The sequence below is a fragment of the Sus scrofa genome, chromosome 13 (genome assembly GCF_054392235.1).
Source record: "Sus scrofa isolate SSC_HxYL_T2T_F1_AM1 chromosome 13, Sscrofa_HxYL_maternal_Yorkshire_Landrace_v2.0, whole genome shotgun sequence".
NCBI lineage: Eukaryota > Metazoa > Chordata > Mammalia > Artiodactyla > Suidae > Sus > Sus scrofa.
Genome location: NC_139395.1, coordinates 97,244,891 through 97,269,266, shown reverse-complemented (window position 1 = coordinate 97,269,266; position 24,376 = coordinate 97,244,891). Strand labels below are relative to the sequence as shown.

The 24,376-nt window shown below is 42.0% G+C and overlaps 1 protein-coding gene and 1 long non-coding RNA gene across 4 annotated transcripts in view; one reads left to right on the top strand and one right to left on the bottom strand.

Annotated features, from left to right (window-relative positions):
• Window positions 1-16,105, bottom strand: part of LRRC78 (leucine rich repeat containing 78) — a 58,203-nt gene extending 42,098 nt beyond the window's left edge. For both annotated transcript variants that reach the window (XM_021069546.2, XM_084989919.1), the window contains exons 1-4: window positions 16,043-16,105; window positions 10,898-11,130; window positions 8,888-9,040; window positions 2,197-2,345 (exon numbers count right to left, since the gene is read on the bottom strand). In XM_021069546.2, coding sequence (XP_020925205.1) covers window positions 2,197-2,345; window positions 8,888-9,040; window positions 10,898-11,077 — 482 coding nt within the window. In that variant the 5' untranslated portion in view covers window positions 11,078-11,130; window positions 16,043-16,105. The remainder of the gene's footprint in view (window positions 1-2,196; window positions 2,346-8,887; window positions 9,041-10,897; window positions 11,131-16,042) is intronic.
• Window positions 1-24,376, top strand: part of LOC102160777 (uncharacterized) — a 106,276-nt gene that overhangs the window by 46,676 nt on the left and 35,224 nt on the right. The gene's annotated exons all lie outside the window — the stretch shown is intronic.

The window sequence follows — 24,376 nt, the reverse complement described above, 5'->3', positions numbered from 1 at the left end:
CTGCCTCCTGGGCAAAGGGAGCAGAGAACTATTTGAAGCGCCCGTTTAAGGGTGCAAAGAGCGAGCAAGCTGTGGATCCTGAAGACAGATGAGGTGGCCCAGCTGGCAGGGACCAAGGGGGCTGGCAAGACCCCTTAGTACCAGACTCTGTAAGGAGGGGCCTTTTAAACCACATCCAGAGCAGTTTCAGGAAAGTTCAGCCTCTTGGCCCTCCTGGTCCCAAGCTGCTCCTCACCTTACACTGCAGAGTCCCTAGAGTTCGCAAAATGAAATCACACCCATCATCTCATTCATGCCAGCAACAGCCTCTGGGGGTAGGTAGGTATTAAGAAGCTGAGGACCAGTGAGGTAAAAGGGATATCGTCAGGGAAATTGGAATGTCAAGGCTTGAACTTTAAAATGAAGTGAGAAGTATTAACAGAAATAACTTTTAAAACTTATTACTTCGTTCAACAAGTAATTATTGAAGGCTAGCTACCATGGTAGTTCTACTAAGGTAGTTCCAACCTTAATTGGGAATGTGGCTACGCATGAGAAAGAGGAATATCTTCCAGCCTTACCTGGGGATGCAACTGTATTTGAGAAAAAGGGGGATCCTGGACTTCACAGTCTGTCGGGGAAGATGGCCAGGAAAGAGCTCCAGTCCTCAGAGGCTGGTAATCAGCATCTGACCAGTGTTGAGGTCTCGGCACTGATTCGCAACTACCTAACGTTAATAACTCTACATGTCTTAGCAGCAGCAAGATTTCCACTGACAATCAAAATAAGCTGTTTCCTAAAGATGGGTATTCCTTCTTTCATCCTTCTCTCTCCTCCCCAGCACAGGTCTCTGGGTCCATGTTCTGTACTAGAGGGGTCCTGAGTCCAGAGGCGTCACTAAGCAGTGGGGCTAGTTCTGCCTGGTCTAGTTGGGGAGCTGGGGAGACTCTAGCCCATCCTGCACTCACTGCATTGGTGTTTTGAGGACCCTGGCCTTCTGCTGTCCTGTGTTAGGAAATCCTAACTAAGGCTTGTTCCAGTATTTCAGAAAGCTGGAGAACCTTCACAGAATACTTGCTCTCCCCAGCTCTTGCTGATGGACTTGTCCACTGTCACCACCAAGATCCTAGTAAGACCATAGTCTTTAATAGGGCCTTTGTGTCATGGTCATCTCAGGCATGAATCATCTCCTTCACTTCATGGCCTACTGGCCTTTTGAGTACAAGGCACCACCTGGCTCCATGAGAAGAATCATGGAATCATAGATATGGGAAGTGGAAGAGATCATCTCGTTATCGATCAGAGAGGTTGCATGACCTACCCCAGCTCACACAAGCAGCTTGAAATTATTTATGGATGGTAAATTATAGGTTCCAGCAATCCAGAATCATGGATCAGAGGTGGGCTCTGATTCAGACACCTGGATTCACATCTGGGCTCAATCCCCAAGAGCTGAATGGCTTTGAACAAGCCAATTAATCCCCTTGAGTTTATCCCCCATCTATAGTCAAGGAATAGAAGTAATACATATCTGTCATTATGCATCGTATAGCTTATGTAGTGATATATATATATATATATATATATATATATATATATATATATATATATCTACTGTTGGGAGGAAAAAAATGAGAAAATCCATGCACTGTGCTTGGCACACAGTAAGCACTCAATAACCATTAGCTGGTGGTGTTATTATCACTATTATCACTACCCTTGACCCTCCCCCCAACACACTTGGTGCCCAGCCCTCTAAAGGACTTTCTCTGCTCTTCTCTAGCACCACAGCTTTACTCCCCTCTCTCCTGATGAACACTGACCCATCACCTAGGGAATGGTGGTTTCCCTTATCCAAACTACCACTAAAATGTACATGGATATCTGCTGTAATATTCAGACTGCCTACCCTGCATTATACACAATCAAAGTCATGTCTCCTCCATCTACTGTACCAAGGACTCCCTTGGACAATGGCATTGCCTTAAATACACTTAGACCTTCCTTAGCACAAGTGCTGTGTCTTACACAAACTGGTCTTCAACAAATATTTGTTGAAAGAATGACGAGCGACTCAGGAACATGAGCTCTCAGGAGGTGTGTCCTACAGCAGTGACTTGATGAGACACAAGGAACCAGGACATTGCCTTCCCCTGTCTCTGCCACCCCTAGCCAACTGCAGGAAGGGCCTTGAAGGAACCCCACATTCCACCTTACTTGCAGTAATCAAGAACAAGAGTTTGCAAACTGCTGGACTGAAGAGCCTTCCCAAGTCTCCCCAGGGACCACAGATCCATCTTGCAATCAATGAGTTCCAGGGTGGTAAATGGGCAGGTGGTGCACCCCTTTGATTCCAAAAGCAAAGCCTGAGAACACAAGGTAAAAAGTGCTGACACCATGAAGACAAATATGATCTGTTTTCATATGTTATTTAAAAGTTGCTTATGTTGGGGTTCCCACTGAGGCTCAGCAGAAATGAATCTGACTAGCATCCCATGAGGACACAGGTTCGATCCTTGGCCTTGCTCAGTGGGTTGAGGATCTGGCGTTGCTGTGAGCTGTGGTGTAGGTCACAGAAGTGGTTTGGATCCCATGTTGCTGTGGCTCTAGCGTAGGCCGGAGGCTACAGCTCTGATTCAATCCCTAGCTTGGGAACCTACCACAGGTGCAGTCCTAAAAAAGATAAAATAGAATAAAAAGTCACTTATGTTAATTACCTCAAAATTTCTGCCTCCAAAATAACTTTCTAGTTATCTAAGTGGCATGAAAACAAAATAATTTCCCTTTAAAATGAAGACGCATTGGAGTTCCCGTTGTGGCACAGTGGTTAATGAATCCGACTAGGAACCATGAGGTTGCGGGTTCGATCCCTGCCCTTGCTCAGTGGGTTAAGGATCCAGCGTTGCCATGAGCTGTGGTGTAGGTTGCAGACGCGTAGGCTGGCAGCTACAGCTCCGATTAGACCCCTAGCCTGGGAACCTCCATAAGCCGAGGGAGCGGCCAAAGAAATGGCAAAAAAAAAAAAAAAAAAAAAAGAAGACTCATTGAACAATTATATGGGAAACACCAAACTTTATGATATAAGATATAGCACAATATAAGCATACGCCTATGGCAAGGTCATCTCTGGAAACAAAGGACCCCAACGGCAGTTAAATCCCTACCTAACTGATAAGAGAGGGTATTTAAAGTTACAAATCATGATGACCAGCTTTTAGCAATTAGAATCACCACAAACTGAGGATTCCTTCAGTTCGGAATTTCAGCCTAAAAGAGGCTTTGGCAGAGTTTGGAGGATTTAGGGTTTTGTGAGGTAATGATATGTTTGTTGGTCAGAGACAGGATTCCAAATTATACCTTGGTTGAGAATAAAAAAACCCTTGCAACCTTAACTACAGAGCTGATGCCTGAGGTCTCTTTAATGAGAGAATGTCTAGTTTGAGTGCTAGATTGGATTTCTAAAGCCCTGTTTCAGACAGAGGAGGCCATGTGGCACATCACTGCTGATGTTAACACTGGTCTGCGCAAAATAACCTCTGGACCAGGTCCTGAAGGTCTCAACCAGTGGTTTGCAGGGTCACTCCCTGGGGCACCAGCACTGCTTTGGGCAAGGCCACAGCCACCTCCAATAGAATTCCTCAGCAGCCTCCGGATTACCAAGAGGGTTACGTTTTAACTGCAAAGGGTCACTTTTAACATGCGTGGACCGCATTCTCTTTCCCGCTTGAATGGACTGGATACCCTGAATGACCATCTGAATAAAAACAATGAAAAGTTCTTTTTTCTATTTAAAATATTTTGTAAAATTTATTTTTGAATTTTGGTCATATACACATAACATTTACCATCCTAATCATTTTTAAGTGTACAGTTTAGTGACATTAAGTATTTTCACATTGTTGCGCAACTCTCATCACCCTCCATCTATCCATCTCCAGAAATTTTTTCATCTTGTGAAAGTTAAACTGTACTATTAAACAAAAGCTCTCATTCTCCCCTCCCCCAGCACCTAGCAACTGCCATTCTACTTTGTATGAATTTGACTACTCTAGGTCCCTCATATAAGTTGAATGATACAGTATTTATCCTTTTCTGTCTGACTTATTTTACTTAGCATGAGTTATTCAACGTTCATCTACATTGTAACATGTCAGAATGTCCTTCCTATGTAAGGCTGAAAAATATTCCATTGTACGTATATACTATATTTTGTTAAACCATTGTTCTGTCAATAGATACTTGGGTTGCCTCTATCTTTAGCTACTGTAAATAATGCTGCTATGAATATGAGTGTACAGATATCTCTTTGAGACCTTCTTTCAATTCTTTTTGAGTATGTACCCATTGTTGGATCATATGGTAGTTCTATTTTTAATTTTTTGAGGAACTGCCATACTGTTTTCCATAGTGGCTGTACCATTTTGCATTCCCACCAGTAGTGGGAAGAGTTCCAGTTTCTTCATACCCTCATCACTATATCATTCTATGCTTTTTTTTTTTTATAGTAACCATCCTAGTCAACATGCGATAGTATCTCAGTGTGGTTCTGATTTGTATTTCTTTAATGATTAATGATGTTGAACATCTTTCCATGTGCTTATCAGTCATTTGTTTATCTTCTTTGGAGAATGTCTGTTCAAGTCCAAGTCCTCCCCCCCCCCTTTTTTTTTCTTTTTAGGGCTGCACCCTTGGCATATGGAAGTTCCCAGGCTAGGAGTCAAATTGGGGCTGTAGCCACAGACATTGCGGGCCTATGCCACATACATAGCAACACCATGTCTGCAACCTACATCACAGTGGATGGCAACATCGGGTCCTTAACCCACTGAGCAGGGCCAGGGATCAAACACACATCCTCATGGATACTAGTCAGGTCTGTTACTGCTGAGCCACATTGGCAACTCCAAGTTCTTTGCCCATTTTTAAATCAGGTTGCTTATTTTTTGTTGTTGTTGTGTTATAAGAGCTCTTTATATATTTTGGATATTAACCTCTTATCGGATATATGATTTGAAATTATTTTCTCCCTTTTCACTTGGTTGATTGTGTCCTTTGAAGCACAGAAGTTTTTCATTTTGACATAGTCCACTTCATCTAGTTTTTCTTTTGTTGCCTATGTTTTCAGTGTCATATCCAAGAAAGCATTGCCAGATCCAATATCATGAGGTTTTCCTTTATGCATTCTTCTAAAAGTTTTAAAAATATGTTTTTAAAATGTGTTGCTTGACTGGCAGGTTAGTGAAGAATACCCAAAGTCAGTGAATAAGAGAAAGTAGAACCTTAGAGGGTATGCACGGCACTGAAGCCAGCTTTCCCTTTGAGAGCATCTTTAAAGCATTAGACTCCAAGGTGAGGAGTCCAATAGGAAATATTCCTTAGAGGTGTGGCCCAAAACATAAAGTGGGCTGTAGTGCTAAGCCCTTAGCATAAAGATGAACTAGAAATAAACCCAACTCTCCCTTCCCCAGAAGATCCCAGGGAAAATCTCAAACTGATACTGAGTATATGGGAAAAAAATACATCCCCTGAGAACTCACAAAGTAGCCTTAGTGCAGGTTTGCATCCTTAATTAACATCACCTGGATGGTTCAACAAACTCTCAGCTCAAGAATTTAATTTCATGTAGCATTGAGATAGTAGCACCCTGAGTATATGGTAGAAACAAATGCAAATCCTCTCTATAGAAAGCTGTCTTCAAACCAGAGCTCAAGGAATTGCCACAACTATTTTCTCAGGAAATATGAGTTTACAGTAAAGAAATAAATCACAAAAACACACAAAGAAATGTCACCATAAGAACCAATAGAAGCAAGAGTGAGCAATATCAGACTCCAAAATAATTCAGATTATTGAAACTGTTAGACTGTTAAACTATTAAAAGAAGTTTAACATTCAGAGAAATGAGATTTTTTTTTGAAAGGCAAAACACTAGAAAAATGGACAGTAATGTCCTCTTCCAATCTGCACTTCCCCCCTCCTCCCTGAAAGTAATTTTATCATTTTATTTTTTATTATTATAGTTGATTTTTTGTCAGTTTCTGCTGTACAGGAGAGCGAGCCATACACACACACACACACACACACACACACACACACACACACACACACTCCTGAAACTAATTTTACGATAATCAAATGCTATAGCTTTTTGCAAGCATACAATATATATTCACTTGTAAAACATTACTATGTGAGAGTCATCATATTTTATTTTTGAATAACTGTAGTAAGTACAATTTCATTGCTATACAGTGTTCTACTATATGAATATGCCACAGTTTCTTTATCCATTCTCTATTGATAGAACATTTGGTTACTTTCAGTTCTTGGCTATTATGATTAATGCTTCCAAGAACATTTTGGCATATGTCTCCTGGTGCCTCTCCCCACCCCCAGTTTATGCCAGGTACATGGCTACAGAGGAGAATTGCTGGATTATAGACTTTGGTATTAGTAGATACTGTGATAGAGTTTTCCAAAGTAATTGTACCAATTTACGCTCCCATTACAGTGTATGAAAATTTCAGGTGCTCAGAATCCTCACTGACACTTAGTAATTTGCCTTTATTTTCACTATTTCAGTGGCCATATAGTGGTATCTCTTCATGTTTTTAATTTGCATTCTCCTCATCCCTAATGAAGTTGAGCACCTTTTTATATGTTTATTAGCTATTTGATACCTTCTTTTGTAAAGCACCTAGTCAAGTAGTCAAGTTTTTGACCATGTTTCTATGGAATTATTTGTCCTTTACGTATTGATGAATGAGAGTTCTTATATAACCTGCATATGAATCCTTTATGATTATGTATGTAACAAATATTTTTTTTCTAGGCCTGTGGCTTGCCCTTTGACTTTTTTTCTTTCAAAGCAGTATCTAAACATTTTATTTTTCTCTATGATTTTTATTTTATCGTTTATTTTATAGTTGGTTTACAGTGTTCTATCAATTTTCTACTGTACAGCAAAGTGATCCAGTCACACATATACATACATTCTTTTTCTCACGTTATCCTCCATCATGTTTCATCACAAGTGACTAGATATAGTTCCCTATGCTATACACCAGGATCTCATTGTTTATCCACTCCAAATGCAATAGTTTGCATCTATTAACTCCAGACTCCCATCCATCCCATTCCCTCCCCCTCCCCCTTGGCAACCACAAGTCTGTTCTCCAAGTCCGTGAGTTTCTTTTCTGTGGAAAGATTCATTTGTGCTGTATATTGGATTCCAGATATAAGTACTATCATATGGTATTCATCTTTCTCTTTCTGACTTACTTCACTTATATGAGAGTCTCTAGTTCCAGACATGTTGCTGCAAATGGTAGTATTTTGTTCTTTTTTATGGCTGAGTAGTATTCCATTGTGTATATATACCATATCTTCCTAGTCCATTCATCTGTCGATGGGCATTTAGGTTGTTTCCATGCCTTGGCTATTGTGAATAGTGCCGCAATGAACATACAGGTACATGTGTCTTTTTCAAGGAAAGTTTTGTCCAAATACATGCCCAAGAGTGGGATTGCTGGGTCATGTGGTTATTCTATATTTAGTTTTATGAAGTACCTCGATACTGTTTTCCATAGTGGTTTTGCCAATTTACATTCCCACCAACAGTGTAGGAGGGTACTCTTTTCTTTACACCCTCTCCAGCATTTATTTGTGGACTTGTTAATGATGGCCATTCTGAACAGTGTGAGGTGGTATCTCATGGTACTTTTGCCCTTTTACTTTCTTAAAAGTGCTTGCTGATGAAGAGAAGTTATTAGTTTTAATGGAATCCTACTTATAAATCTTATATGGTTAGTTAGTGCTTTTTGTGTCCTGTTTGAGAAATTTTTCTCCACCTCAGACTCATAATGGTATTTTTCTATATTATTGTCTAGAAATTTGATTATTTTGCCTTTAAGTTTATAATTCATCTGAAGTTGATTCTGAGGTATGATGTAAGGTAAGAATCAAGTTTCTTTATCTCCTATCTTGCTTATCTTCTCCTCAGTGAAAGGATTGGTCTGAATTATCTAATTTGCCCTTTTCAGAAGTAAAGTCCTATATATGACTTCTCACTCACAATAGTGGAAGGTCAATTAAAAAATAATTATGGTTAATCTATAAGTGTATATCCAGCAAAACTATCATTTAAGAATGAAGTATGTGATATGATAACATTCAAAATTAATTAGCATGGAGAAATCTTGACAACATAATGTGAGTAAAAGAGTAATTCACAGAATCATACGCAAAGTACAGTTCCACTTATGTAAGTAAAACATACATGCATATGTAATAAAAGTATAAAAACATGCATGGAGGGGTTCCTGTCATGGCTCAGTGGTTAACGAATCCGACTAGGAACCATGAGGTTGTGGGTTCGATCCCTGGCCTTGCTCAGTGGGTTAAAGATCCGGCGTTGCCGTGACCTGTGGTGTAGGCTGCAGATGCGGCTCGGATCCCTCATTGCTGTGGCTCTGGCGTAGGCTGGCGGCTACAGCTCCGATTTGACCCCTAGCATGGGAACCTCCACATGCCGCAGAAGCGGCTCAAGAAATGGCAAAAAGACAATAAAATAAAATAAAATAAAAAATAAAAACGTGTGGAGTTGATACACATCAACTCTAGGCTCGTGGTACCTCTGGGAAGTAGATGGGGGAAAAGAAGTGAAATGAAGCTTTAGTATTTCATTTCTTAAAAAGTATATTACATGATTGTGGGTACACAGATGCCAGTTTTATTGTTTTTTGCACTTTTATGTAAGTTTGAAACATTTCATTAAATTTTTTTTAAAAGAAAACTCTATAGCATATCAGTCAACAACCAAATGAACTACAAGTGGAACACACGATGTAATATGCTATATTCAGTTTTAAGGTTAACTGAAGAACTGTTTTTAAAATGCGTGACTCACGAGTCTGGCCATCTCTGGGTTGCTCAGTTGAAGGCCCCAAATGCAGATCTCTCTCCCCAGAGTGAAACACTCATCCTGAACTGTCATGAGCAAAGGTTCCAAGGAAATTGGTAGGATGCCTGGCGGGGAGTCATCAGGTCTTACAAGTACAAACTGAAAAGTAAGAAAAAAACTGTAAGTGGGTGTCATAAGCAGATGTCCATGTATCCTAATATGTGGAGAAATAATATCATTAGACAGCAGCAAAACATTTAAAATAGTTACTAACTTTTGACCAGGTGTGCATTGGGGTAAAAATTCAGCACAGGGCAGAGATTTTTCCAGCAGGTTACTCTCCCTTATTGGGTCAGGAAATCAATTTAGCAGCTGCAACCATTTTTTTTCCTTTCTTTAATGAAATAGAAATGAAAAAACATTACCTGAGTGTATCTTATGCAGTAAAGAATAATTGTTTCATGAGACTTTTATTTAGTGATATTCAAAATCAAAATGGATATAAAACAAAAATCAAATTAAACAAATAAACAAAATCAAAATGGAGACCCAGCCAAGACAGCCCACCCAATATAAACAGCTCTTATGGTCATACTGATTCACCCTAGGACTTATATATGAGGTCATGATATTAATTATATTTCTGATGATGATTGTAATTAAAAATATTTGGAAAACATTGCCAAGGAGGTTATAGATTTGAACAAGATTTATGATTATCTCTTATGATTAAGCTGTAGAGGCTAATTATAAAGACTCTTAGGAAAATAATTTTTTTGGCCATACCCATGGCCTATAGAAGTTCCCAGGCCAGGGAAAAAAATAATTTTTTAGTAATTATTTTACCACAAAAAAGATGGCTCCAGGAAGCTCCTTCATTAGGATGAATTGGGAGATGTGTGGGAAGCCCAAGAAGCAACTACAAAAGAAGGAATTTGAAAGACCTGGGGCGTTCCCACTGTGGTGCAAGAGAATTGGGGTATCTCTGCAGCACCAGGATGCAGGTTAGAACAGTATAATGGGTTAAAGGATCTGGCATTGCCACTGCTGCAGCATAGGCTGCAGGGACAAAAGGGGGTGGAGTGGAGGGCTGCTCCCCTGGGAAGTGGAAGTTCAGGGGAAAGAGGGAGACGGAGAGGAACTCTCTGTGTGGGGTGCAATATAATCACCCTCCCACCTCCAAAAACTCATTCAAGAAGGATATGGGTAGAATGGATTTGTGTCAAAATCACATTAATGTTTTTTAAAGCATCTGTCTCTAATTATTCTAATTTGTTGTCTGGTTTAACATTCAGCATTTTAGGATATCAGTAGGTATGTGATTATCGAAACATTGTCTTTCTGGGCTGGTAATAGAAAAGCTGTAAAGCTGGACAGTCTGACTTTGGGTGCCAGGCTTCCGCTTCTGGCCTGTCAGGTGCCCCTTCTTCAGTTGACCCTTTGGTTTCACAGCTGGTCTTTCTTCTCCCCGACCTGGCACCCCATCCCTAGATTTAATCTCAGAAAAGATATGACATCAGGTTTTTTTTCCCCCAAATCCAAATTATGTGTTTGCTGACCTCACTCTGAGATAGGAGGTGTGGCTGTGTGCAGGTCTGGCCGTATGGCATGGACACTCAGCTGTCAAGGTAAGGAGACATTCTTTCGGAGGGGTCAGGAGTGCTAGGGGAGGGAGGTCCTTCAAGGATGACAAAAGTGGTGGCTTTGAGCTGGACTCTCCAGATGTAGAATGGGAGGAGGGGCAGGTTGGCCACTTGGGAGATGAAGTAGTGTGAGAAAAGGCAGCCCTGCTGGAAGGCCTGGGATGAGCAGGTTGGGAGGGAGGAGCAGGAAGGTGGGAGAAATGCTGAGCAGACCTTGGTGCCAGAGTCAGGCTTTGGATGGCATGCAGGCAGGAACGCAGAGGGGGCAGCACCCCCAGTTCTAGGCTTGAGGGGACTGGAGCTCATGTTCCTTGGCTGAAAACCTAGTCAGTTCATTTCAGGGAAAAATAAGGAAAGGAGAGGATACACTCACCTTCCTGAGAATTTGTTCATTATTGATGCTGGTTTTCAAGTCCCTTTTGATGGCTGGACACACAGACGTCTGAGTCTGTGCACAATACTTCTCATACGTTTTCAGGAACTTTTTAAGAGTTGGAATGATGGGCAGGAGTGCTCCTTTAGTTTTTCGTTTTCCTTCCTTTTCTCGTGGCATTGTTTAGGTGTTAGATTCCCCTTGGATTCTGAAAACAGTAACTTGCCCTGAAACTTAACACACAAATGTCGTTTTAAGGAGTAGGTCACACCTTCCCCACTAAAAATTGGCAAATACTGCTGCACATCCTTCTCTGAAAATCGTAAAAGTGCTTCACTAGTCTTAAAAGGGGAGTAAGGGAATCAGGATCGAGACAGCTGAGCAGAATTTTTCAGTTTGCCACTTCTATATTCATGGAACCAGGTTCTTTCTTTTAGATTCTTTAAAATGGGGACAGTACTCATGGAACTCAATTATAAAGGAACACAATTAACCTTAATAATGAGTACTAAATATTTCCTAGGACAAATTGATTTAAAAGTGGCATAGTTCCCTTTACAAACATAATTCTTGCCAGGCAGTATGCTATAGTAGTTAAGAATGTGGGCTTTGGAGGGAGGGGAGCAGGCCTGAATTTTATTCTTGTCTTCAACATTTGACTCACTGGATGGCCTTAGATAAGTATGAAGCTCTTTCAGCCTCTATTTCCCCATCTGTAAAATGGATTATGGTTGTCATAAGGGTTAAATGAGGTAAGTTTATAAAGCACTTAGCACAACATCTGGCACATGGTAGAAGTGCGCAATAAACTATTATTACCAGTGTTATTATTATTCTGCTGGCCACAAGAATCAGTACTGATTTTGTCCTTTAAATTATCTAGACTCAACGGGTCTCTCCATGTGATGATAACTTAAGGCCTCTGAACTGGGTTTATAGAGACAAAGATTTATGGAAATTATTGTTTTCCCACTTGAGAAATTTTCTAGCTAGAGACTGTCAAAACATGTGTTTATTATCTCACATTAAAAAGGGCTCTCAGAGTTCCTGTCGTGGCTCAGTGGTTAATGAATCTGACTAGGAACCATAGGGTTGCGGGTTCAATCCCTAGCCTTGCTCAGTGGGTCGAGGATCTGGTGTTGCCATGAGCTGTGGTGTAGGTAGCAGATGCGGCTCGGATCCCGCATTGCTGTGGCTGTGGCGTAGGCTGGTGGCTACCGCTCTGATTAGACCCCTATCCTGGGAACCTCCATATGCTGTGGGAGCAGCCCTAGAAAAGGCAAAAAGACAAAAAAACGGGGGGGGGGGCCTCTCCTTGTTGAATCCAGGCCTGGTGGAGCATTCCAAAGAAAATGGAAGGAGACAGGGGCTGTAGAGAAAAGCAGACATCAAAAGGAATACCACTTGTTTGCTGTCACTACTATTACTTTTCTACCTGCATGACTCTAGCAGCCTATATGCCCCCCTTAGGTCTGTTCTCCACCCAGTTGCCAGTGATGTTTTTGAAATATAAGTCAGATCATATGACTCTTCTACTTAAATCTCTCCATGGTTCCCTATTACATTTACCTTTACTGAATTTTATATATGCTTCCTCTACCAGTTATTGAGAGAGGTATGTAAGTGTAAATTTGTCTATTTCTGCTATTAATTCATACACTTTTATTTTTCTTATTGAAAATAAGAAAATTTTTATGATTTCTTATTGAAGTATATATGATTTACAATGTTTTAGGTATATAGCAAAGTGATTTCGTTTCATATATATATTCTCTTTCAGATTCTTTTCCATTATAATTTATTATATTACATTAATGCAGTATAGTACAGGGACCTAAACTTGTTGTTTCTCTGTTTTATATATAGCAGTGTGTATCTGTTAATCCCTTGCTTCTGATTTACCCATCCATCCCCCACCCTTTCCCGTTTGGTAACTAAAAGTTGTTTGCTATATCTGTGAATCTGTTTCTCTTTTGTACATAAGTTCATTGGTATCCTTTTTTTTAGAGTCCACATATAAATGTTATCATATGATATTTGTCTTTCTCTGACTTCACTTGGTATGATAATCACTAGGTCCATTCATGTTGCTACAAATGGCATTATTTCATTCTTTTTATGGCTGAGTAATATTCTATTGTATATATAGACCACATCTTCTTTATTCATATGTTGATGAGAATTTATGTTGCTTCTGTGTCTTGACTATTGTAAATAGTGCAGTTATCAACATTTGGCTACACGCGTCTTTTCAAATTAGAGTTTTCGTCCTTTCCTGATACATGCCCAAGAGTGGGATTGCTGGATCATATAGTAACTCTATTTTTAGTTTTTTAAGGAATATCCATAACGTTTTCCATAGTGGCTACACCAGTTTACATTCCCACCAACAGTGCAGGAGGCTTCCCTTTTCTCCATGCCCTCTCTATCATTTATTATTTGTAGCATAAATTTTTTTTTATATATTTTGAAGCTATATTACTAGGTGATTACCAATTTAGAACTGATAAATTTTCCTGGGGGAATCTACCCTTTTTTCATTATTTAATATCCCTCTTTATCTCTAGAAATGCATTGTGTCTCAGTGCCACAATTCTCCAACTGTACTGAGGTTCATGGAGGCACTGCAGACTTATAGGGCACTTTGGAATATGTTAAATACTCAAGGGAAAGCTAGCAACATCTCTTAGATGCCATGTGAGCTATTGGAAGTAGTTCACATTTTCATATTAGATCACTTTATACTAGTATCCTATTGCTACAAAACAACTTAACCCATCATAAATGAAAAAACATTCTGGGGAGTTCCTGTCGTTAACGAATCCGACTAAGAACCATGAGATTGCAGGTTTGATCCCTGGCCTTGCTCAGTGGGTTAAGGATCCAGCGTTGCCGTGAGCTGTAGTGTAGGTTGCAGACGCGGCTCGGATCCTGCGTTGCTGTGGCTCTGGTGTAGCCCAATGGCTACAGCTCCGATTCGACCCCTAGCCTGGGAATCTCCACATGCTGCGGGAGCAGCCTAAGAAATGGCAAAAAGACCAAAAAAAAAAAAAAAAAAGAAAAACATTCTGGAAAAAGAGAGTGAACCCAGTAGAATGCAGAGACACAAGGAATGAGTAAGGGAAAATGACAATATTATTAGCTGTAGTTTGGACTTTACAGAGAAGCCATCACTAGGATGACCAACTGTCCCAGGACTTTGAGTGCTAAAACCAGGAAAGTACTGGGCAAACCAGATAGTTATTCATCCTACCACTCCCCCCACCCATGGCTATCACCCAACTGTAGCCCCAGCTATGCTCCAGCAGCTGCTGCACAGCAACCAGACTTGACAACTACCCAAGACCTATTTGCCATCTTGGCCTGGTCTAACCTTTGTTTTACACAGAACAAAAATGAGGCCCAGGAAGGGAAAGAGGGGACTTGCCCTGGCTGAAAATGAACTTGGCCTGCTGAATCCCAGAATTATTTTTGAAAAGCATCTCAGGTGATGCTTAACCTCTCACAAGTGGCAGACACTGGCATGGCACCATGGAAGACTGTGAGGGTGGCAAGGGAGAGGCCCAGGCTTTGGGTCAAGCGGAACTGGTTTGAATTCTGTGTCTGTCAGTTATTAGCAGGGTGATTGTGGGTAATAAATTTCATTTCCCTGAACCTCATTTTCTTAAGCTGTAAGAATGGTGGGAATATTACCTCTTTGGCATTTGTGAGGATTAAATGAGACAACATATATAAAGTTTCTTTCATCAGTAACATGGGGATGATGATGACAAAGGATTAATAAGAAGAAGAATGAATTAATTCATGACAAATGCTAATAACAGAGCCTGGCACATAGTAAATGCTCATATGGGAAATATGAGGCATAGTGGAGTTAAGAGATTTGCCTAAGGGCAGATACTGGTAAATGGTGCAGTTGGGATTCAAATTCAGACAGCCTGGCTCCAGGCCCAAATGTGTAACCACTCTGAGGTACTACCTATTAGATACTGTTATGGATTGAATGTTTGCACCCACTAAAAATTCTTTTGTTGAAGCCTTAATTCCCAGTATTTGGAGATGGGAACTTTAGGAGGTAATTACGATTAAAGGAGGTATGAAGGTGGAGCCCTAATGATGTGATTATTGCCCTTATAAGAAAAAACACCTGAGGTCTCATCCCCAGCTGCTCCACCCCTGGCTGTTGAGATGGCCATCACCTACAATACAAGAGACAAGTCTTCAGAATGAAACCTCCCTTACTGGTATCTTGATTTTGGATTTCTCAGCCTTCAGAACTGTGAAAACCGGGTCTCTGTCGTTTTTGGTATTTTATTATGGCAGCCCAAGCTGACTAAGAAAGGTACTATACAATAATTTCTGCTCACAAAATGAAGTATTTCTCAACAGCCTGTTCTGGGTATTTATTAAGGTACAAAGTACAACACATACATTCTATAAATATTCTATTAAGTCCCTCTTAAATCTTGCGTATTTCACTTAATATTTTATCATGAGCATTTCTTTCTGTAATTTCCATATACAGTAAATGTGTGGCCCAGGTTAGCATCTACCTAAATGCTCAAGGCCAGCATTGATTGGCTAATAAGTTAATGAATATTTATTGGAGGCCTAAGAAGCAGGTACCCCACCCTATGCTAGGTTTTCTCATCTGTTTGGCTATGACTTTCCTGGAGATGGGATGGTGGGGGTGGGGGCTGAGGGAGTGAGTAGGAATCAGAAGGCCCTGTTGTCTATCCTGAGGAGGAGAGGGAGAAGAGGCCCATTCTGAGTCCCCTGCCTGCCCAGCTCCCACAGCTGCTGGCTCCCAGGGGACAAGGAGAGGGAAGGCAAGGAGGGGCTGCTTTCTGCTCCTTTCTCCCAAGGCAACAATTTCAACAGATTCCGAAAAGAATTCTCTCAGCCAAGGCCCAAAATCCCTGCTGTGGGCGCCGGGTGCCCCTGCCCTGGGGATGCCCCGGTGGGGAAGGGCGGTGTCTGTGGGGCAAGGGAGGCCCAAGCACAATCTCTACGGAGCCAGGTCCCAGCCTGTCTGGCGCATCCAACCAGGGGCCTCACAGTTTCGGGTGCCAGAGCAACCCCGTCCTCCTCGCAAGCTCCCAGCCGCCCCCCGCCCTCCGCCCCCTGCCTACGCCCCGCACTCACTCGGGCGGGCGCCGGGTACCTGCGGTACCTGCGTACTTCACCCGGCGGCTGCCTGCGTCGGCTGGCGCGGCGCCTTGGTGACCGCTGCCAGGGGCGGGCGCAACGAGGGGCGGATGCCGGAAAGAGTCAGTGACCTGTGAAGGGCCGGGCGGGAGCTGGAGGGAGAAGAGTTGAGGGCTGGAGGAGGAGGCCGTGGCTGAAATATTGGTGGGGGTGGGGGTGGGGGTTCGTCGGGGCTTGGCCTCGGACCTGGAGAACGCCAGGTGTCCCGGCTGCGGGTCAAGGTCATTGCAGCCAATGGTGCTGCAAGGACGAAGTCTAGAAGCGATCAAAAACTGGGGACTTTAGTAGAGCACTGATGGTCGGGGTGGGGGCAAAGGTCTCCAAAGGATAGATGCCACCACCTTTACTGTGCTAAGGTCAACTGTGGACTGCACCGGGAGCCCATAACAGGGTTTCCCAAAGAAACTAAGTCATAAATGGTGGTTACATCCCACAGCAACAGGCAGAAACCAGTGTGAGGGCACTTTCCTGCCCACTAGAGAGGTTTCCTTTGACTTTTTTTTCCCTCCCCAACCCCAGGAGGAAGGGGAGCGCCAGGATAATGGAGGCAGTTCAGGGACTGTCTGTGAAGGGGTGTTTCTGGGGAATATTTAGACGCAAAAGTAGTTGGAGCTTTCAGAGGAAGTAAATGGGGGAGGAAAAGGATTTTAAGAAACCTTGCTGTGGACGGCAGCTTTTGGGCTTGTAAATTTAAGGATCTGGGGGCCCCCAAACATATTCATGCTTCAATCCTGTGAACCTGTAGATGTGTTGCCATATGTGGTAAAATCGCCTTTGCAGATGTGATTAAAGTTACAGGCTTTGAGATGGAATGTTATTTATTTATTTATTTTTGCTTTATAGGGCCGCACTCGTGGCATACGGAGGTTCCCAGGCTAGGGCTCCAATCAGAGCTGTAGCCGCTGGCCTACTCCAGAGCCACAGAAATGTGGGATCCCAGCCGTGTCTGCGACCTACACCACAGCTCATGTCAGTGCCTGATCCTTAACCCTAACCCACTGAGCAAGGCCAGGGATTGAACCTGCAACCTCGGTTCCTAGTCAGATTCATTAACCAATGAGCCACGACGGGAACTCCTAGAATGTTATTCTTGATTATCCATTCGGGACCAATCCAAGCCTGAGTCTGAAAACATGAAGTGGGGGAACTGTGCTCAGAGAGAATAGTGATTAGAAGAAAGTTCAGAGAAATGCACTGAGGACCCAACTGCTGGTTGCTGGCTTTAAAACTGAGGAAGGGGATGTGAGCTGAGTAATGTGGGCAGCCTCTTGAAGCTGGAAAAGGTGTGGAAGTGGATTTTATCAAACCTGCAAAAGGGAACTCAGGTCTGCTGACACTTTGATTTTAGTCCAGTGAGACCCATTTGGGACTCCTGAACTGTCAGATAATCTCACTCTCTTAGGATATAGAATAGACTCTTGATGAAAATTTAATAAAAGAATGAATAAAGAAAATTAGAATTAAACTAATTCACAATAAACTTCAGATGGAAAGTAGTCACGTAATTCCTTCACACTTGCTATAGTTTTTTAAGTATATGTTTTAAACCTAAATGTCTCTAATGGAAAGAATTTTTGGCACAAAGTGAATCAAAGCCATTGAGAACGTAAAGAAGTGCAAGGAGGGCTCCTTCGTTTGGACAGACTTTCCAGTGAGCATACCCTGGTGAGTCAGCAACCCCTGGTTTATGTCTGCTTTGTGCTACCTTTTCCTTCCCCTGCTGAGCCCTAGTCCAGCCTTCCCGAAACATGACCAGGAGCACAATGAGGAAGGATATGTCTAACTAGGATTCAAACTAGATGCTGAGGGAGCAGAGAGTGACCAGGAAGGCCAGAGCCCAAGAGGATAGGGACAGAGCCAGGGTCAAAGACTAGACAGACCGTAGGAGAGGAGATGAAGAGTCCTTATGTACAGTGGGCAGGTTCGTAAAGGAAATGTAACACTAGGATCAGGGTCAGCTGCAACCAATAACACTAGTTGGAACAATATAGAAGTTAATTTCCCTTTCATGTTAATGAAATTCAGGGGTAAGCAGTCCAGATCTGTTACAGAAGGCCCAAGTTTACAAGAAATCCAGACTCTTTCTACTTTATTACTCTGCCATCCTCAGTCTGTGACTTTCATCTCATGGCCCAAAATGGTTGCTGAGCTCCAGCCATTTTGTTCCCGCTTCAGATAGAAGGAAGGAGAACTGGATAAAGAAGGGCATATTCTTTCCCTTTAAGGACATTTCCCAGAAATCAAGTATGACACTTTTGCTTACATTCCATTGGCCAGACCTACAGACATGATCATACCTAGTCAAAGGAGGCTGGGAAATATGGTCTTTATTCCAGGCAGACATGAGCCCAGCTGAAAATGGGAGCTTCTGTTACTACAGAAGGGGAAGATGGATATTGGGAGATAACTAGCAAACTAGCAACCTGAGCCACAGCAGATGCTGGCTGCCAGGACCACAGGGATAGCCGGTGCAGTGGGTGGGATGGGCACTAGTTTGAAAGTATTCTATGGATTCCTCACACATCAAACATTTGTAAGTCAGAGCAGCCCAGAGCTCATTTCACAATCGTTACCATTTTAGATGTGACTCCCAAGGACTCAATTACTGGAGAGATTAAGCATGAGTTCTGAGTTCTTGCCAAGCTGGGAAACAAAAAAACAATAACGACAAATGCAGGGGGAGACTTTGATATTTCATACTTCAGGAGAAACTCTAGCAAGGTAGTTTTGGGAAAAGTCAGAATTTTGTTGAACTTCATTATCTGTCTTTTACAGTGTAGTATTGTTTTGGCTTTTGATTTATGCGTGGGAAGGAAGTAGATGCTCCATGATCATTTTGGTTCTCAGAGCCCTGATTGTACCCTCAGAATCAATACTGGGATAAGCTCACCTCATCCCTGTACCTTGCTCCCTGCCTACTCCAGCCACCAGAATCTTAGAAGGGCTTTGAGGTGAATTTGGTTTTGGGGGAGGGAGGCTGTTCTGCTACTGGAGACACAGGAAATCATATGCCAGAGGAGAGGAAACCCAGGGGAACTGATGATGGAGGAGAAGAAGAAAGGAAGAGGGGAAAGAAAGGGAAAGTGAGCAGAGGAGAGAAGAGAAACAAAGGAGGGTGTGAGGTCAGAAGGTGCACAAGAGCCCAGGGGCACTCTACCCCTGAGGCGAAGAGTTTTTTTCCTTCTTCTTCTTCTTTTTACGGGTGCACCTGTGGCATATGGAAGTTCCTGGGCTAGGAGTCAAATGGGAGCTGCAGCTGGAGCCCATGCCACAGCCACAGCAACACAGCATCCAAGCTGCACCTATGACCTACACTGTGGCTTTTGGCAATGCCAGATCCTTAACCCACTGAGCAGGCCAGGGATCGAACCCACATCTTCATGGTCCTTAACCCACTGAACTATAATGGGAAATCCCAGAGGTGGTGGTTTTTCTTTTTCTTTTTTCTTTCTTCTTTCTTCTTCTTCTTCTTCTTTTTTTTTTTTCTTTTAATGGCCACTTCCATGGCATATGGAGTTTCCCAGGCCAGTAATCGAATCAGAGCTACAGTTGATGGCCTATGCCACAGCAACGCAGGATCCAAGCCACCTCTGTAACCTACACCACAGCTCATGGCAACACAGGATCCTTAACCCACTGATCGAGGCCAGGGATTGAACCAGCAACCTCATGGTTCCTAGTCGGATTCCTTTCTGCTGCACCATGACAGAAACTCCAGAGGCGGTGGTTTTTAAATGTCTCCACAAATATATCTACTCCTCCCTTTGAGGCAGAACCTAATTGTTCTTTCCTTGAGTGTGGGCTGGACTAAGTGACTCACTTCTAAAAATAAACGATGGTGGAAGTGATGGTGTGTGACTAGTTTGTAAAAGGTATCATGACATACTCCTTGTCTCCTTCTTGGATCACTGGCTCTGGGAAAAGCCAGTCACCATGTAGTGAGGACACCCAAGCAGCCCTGGTAAAGGCCCCTGGGATAAGGACTGAGGCCTCCAGCCAAGGGCTCTGTGAGCAAGACATCCTAGAAGTGGATCCTTCAAACCCAGTCAAGCCTTCAAGTCCCGCAGCCTCATGAGACCCACCCAGCTAAGCAGCTCCCAGAATCCCAACCCTAAGCAACTGTGTGAGATAATAATGTCTTTGTTGTATTAAGCCATAATGTTTTGGAGTAATTTCCTCCACCTCCAGCATATAACTAACACACCGAGGAACTTCTTTCTCAATAATGGAAGATTTGCAGGGACGGAGGGTTACATGGCTGAGCTGCGGGTAGCCTTCTCATTACCCATCCTTCACTCTTACATTGCTGACAACTCAATTTTGGCACGTGGGTCAGTAAGCCAGGCTAGGGAAACAACATCTCCCTTGTGTTCCTTGTACATGGGGTGCCCACGTGACATTGCCCTGGTGGATGAGACAGAAGCAGTTGATAGCTGAGGCTTCCCAGAAAGCTCTTGAAACAGGTAGACCCGGACAGCACCTTCTGTTCTTCTGTTTCTTCTCACTCAGAGTATAGTCATTGTGCTAAAGGTGAGGCTGCCATCATGTTTGTCATGCCCAGTCATGTAGGTCATCCCCAGATATCAGCCATGGCGTGGATGGCTGAAAAGATGGATTGTAAGAGTCACGACTCTGATAGCATCATGGAGCTGCTGGACCTGTCGGAGCTGCCCTCTTCTGGGTTCTCATTACCCTGATTTGTTTAAGGCAAAGCTATTCAGATTTCTGTTACCTACAGCAGAATGAGTGGGGATCTCTGGAAATAGGTGTTCCTTGACTGATGCATCCTCAGAAAATGTGCATTCAGTTATTATTTTTTTTTTCCCCACATCTGGAGCATATGGAAGTTCCCAGGCCAGGAATTGAATCTGATTCCCATCTGTGACCTTCGCCACAGCTGTGACACCAGATCTTTAACCCACTGCACCACAAGAAATGCCTTCTCTGAAGCCTCCACAACACTTCCCTTTTCATTGTTCAAAATGGGACCACATGCACACCCCCAGACATATCATTAACAAAGGGACCAAGGTTGCCTTGATGGATGGGGCTCCTACACGGCACCAGAGTGTTACTGGCAGGAAGAAGGGTGAATGACTCTTAGGTAAGCAGCCAATAATGTCTGCCATAGGGAACCAACATTTTCATACAAAGATGTTTGATACAGTGTTATTCATAAATATAAAGAAATGGAAACTAGGGGGTTACAAAATTACAGAACATTTATTTGGATGAAGGAACTACTAAAACTACTAAGGCATGGCAGTTGGCTTCCAATCAGGTCTGACTCCAAACCCACTTTGTCAGTTGCTACTTCCTTCTTGGGTTTATTAACAAAAGCATTCACAACAATGGAAGCAGAAGAACAGAAAACCCTCCAAAACTTGATTACTTAATAAAAAAGTCAATGCAATACAATGCCCCTATTCTTCAAGGACTAGAGTTGGTAGAGGGGTTCCTGGCATTCTTTTTTCAACTGTCACTTTTGAGAGATTGTAGACTCCTTTGAGATTCTTTGCCTGATTCCTGCTGAGAGACCAAAAACAGCTAAAAGTTAAAACAATGTCAGTTTAAGTTTCCATGGCTTCTGCCTGCTTTACTGGGTCACTCCTAATTCAAGCACAAAACTCTTTCAGCAAAACCCAGGGTGTATGAAAAAGACTGAGCAAAGAAAAGCAATTATTAGAGAATTTGGATAATGGAAATATGATTTTCTAACAATAATGGAAGAAAGTTGTCAAAATTAAAGGAATTCTTGTGGCTCAGGCTCTCCCTCCTGATATTCAGTTCTGTGTGGACTGACTGGCTGTGAAGGCTGCAAATCCTACTGGCTGATTGCTTTTCTTAGGCCACTTGCCTTTTAGAAATATACTTCCCCCCCACCTCCGTGCCCCTTTTCCCTTTTTAGTTTTTCTATCAGAGAACAGAAGGGGGTGCGGAGGAAAAGCTGGATGCCAGTTTAGTTATCTAGAGTCCTGAGATAACCCTTAGACTCAGTTATTTACCATACCCTTGTTTCTTTATAAATTTATAACATATGTATGCATCTTAAAAAAGAATGCCTGTTCTCCAGTTGTTGGATTGGAGATTTAAAATCTTGCCAATCTAGCCAGTGGAAACAATATTTCATTATAATTTTAATTTGCATTTCCACAATTACTAATGAGTTGAAACTCCTAAACTCATTTGGGTTTCCTTTTTTTTAGTGAAAATTTGCTCCTGTCTATTCTGTTTTACATTTGTTTGATGGAAAAGAAAAAAATGCCACCTTTCCTTGGCAGTGTAATGTACTTAGATATGAAGTCTCTAAAATTTAGACAGATCTCAAAATCTACAATGTATTTTCCTCTCAAAGCCATGCTTATGTTTACTCAGAATAACCACAACATTTTTCTTGGGCTTTGCAAACGCTGTCACAAGCTTACTGTGTTTGCTTTGTAAGGAGGGTGCACAGTAAGACCTGCAGTCTGTCAGCTGGGGGATCTCACCACCTTGAGGGCAGAAGGGCCCACACTGGTCATGGGTACTTGACCATTTCATGCTTCTACCACAATCTCATTTATTTCAGAGATTCAGTTTTCCGTTTAGGGGCCAGGCTTGTGGGGTGGCTTGAAAAACAACGAGAACAACAGCAGCAACAATTTTGCTTTCAACCTAACCGCAGAAATGGCTGTGTGGTATAGACACACCCATGAGAGCAGAGTCAGTGTTCTTGTGCTCTTCCTCTCCACGGCCATACTCTACACCCCATACTCCACTTTGGAAATCTAGTCTCCCTCATGTGGACGCTTCTCTCTCTCTCTGGAAAACTCCTCTCACTCTTTAAGACTCGACTCAAAATTTCCTTCCTTCCGTAGGGCCTGTCCACATCTCCCAGGCAGAATTAATGTCTCTGTCCTTTTGGTTCTCATGATGCATTAATACCCACCCACATCATCTTGGGATGATTTGATTTTCTATTTTCTTGACTATATTTCAAGTCTTCCAGAGTCAAAATAGTATTTTTATTTCATTTTCGTAGCCTGATTTTAAAATTCTGGAATATTTTCTATATACAATAGAACACACATATATGTGTATATAGTAGAATATATATGTAACACATATAAGGTAGTACTGACAGTAAAAATAGTAACATTTTTGTAGCCAACTTTCATTTAAGTACAGAGACAGATGTACTCCCCTCCCTTTATCCCCCCTCTGCTGAGATAACCCTTATACTCAGTTATTTACTGTTCCCTTTTTTCTTTATAAATTTACAATATATGTATGCATCTTGAAAAAGATGCCTGTTATTCTCCAGTTGTTGGATTGGGGATTTTAGATTTTACCAATCTAGTGAGTGGAAAACACTATGTCATTATAATTTTAATTTACATTTCTACAATTACTAATGAGTTGAAACTCCTAAGTTCATTTGGGTTTCCTTTTTTTTTTTAGTGAAAATTTGCTCTTGTCTTTATTCTAATTTACATTTGTTTTCTTTTTCTTATTGACTTGTGGGGATTCTTTGTATATTTGGGTGTTAATCCCTGTCAGTTATTTGTATTGAGAAAAAATAGTCTGTAGTTTGCTTTTTCATTTTCTTTATGGCCTTTTCAGGTGAACTCTACTTCTTGATTTTAGTGTTGGTTTAATTTGTCAGTTCTTTCCTTTTTCTGTATGATGTTTTTGTGTCGTGTTTGAAGATCCTTTCTTCCCATGGTCTTAAAGATATTCTGTGTTTTCTTTTAAAAGCATTTAAGTTTTTACCTTTCACATTTAATTCTTGATCAAGAAAAGCAATAATTGGGAGTTCCTGCTGTGGCTCAGTGGGCTTGGCAGCATCTCTGCAGCACCAGGACACAGGCTTGATCCCTAGCCCGGCACAGGGGGTTAAAGAATCCAGCATTGCCACAGCTGTGGCGTAGGTTGCAACTGTGGCTAGATCTGATCCCTGGCTCAGGAACTCCATATGCTGTGGGGTGGCCAAAAAAGAAAAAAGAAAAGAAAAGCAGTAAATGGAGTATTTGAATAATAGTAATGTTGACAGAAGGATCCTTAACTGATCTCAGCACTATTAACTGGAAAGTCAGTCCTTTCCTTGCTGACCTGTGGTTCCCCACCATGTTACATGTTTGAGGCTCTGCTTATGGGCTTTTGTTTTTGGTCCTTCGGTATATTTTTTTGTCTTTTGGCAAGTACCCTTCCATTTAAGTTACTAGAGCTTTACGGTAAATTATATATCCTAACAGGGCTATTCTCCAACCCCCATCCCCCATTAGGAAAATT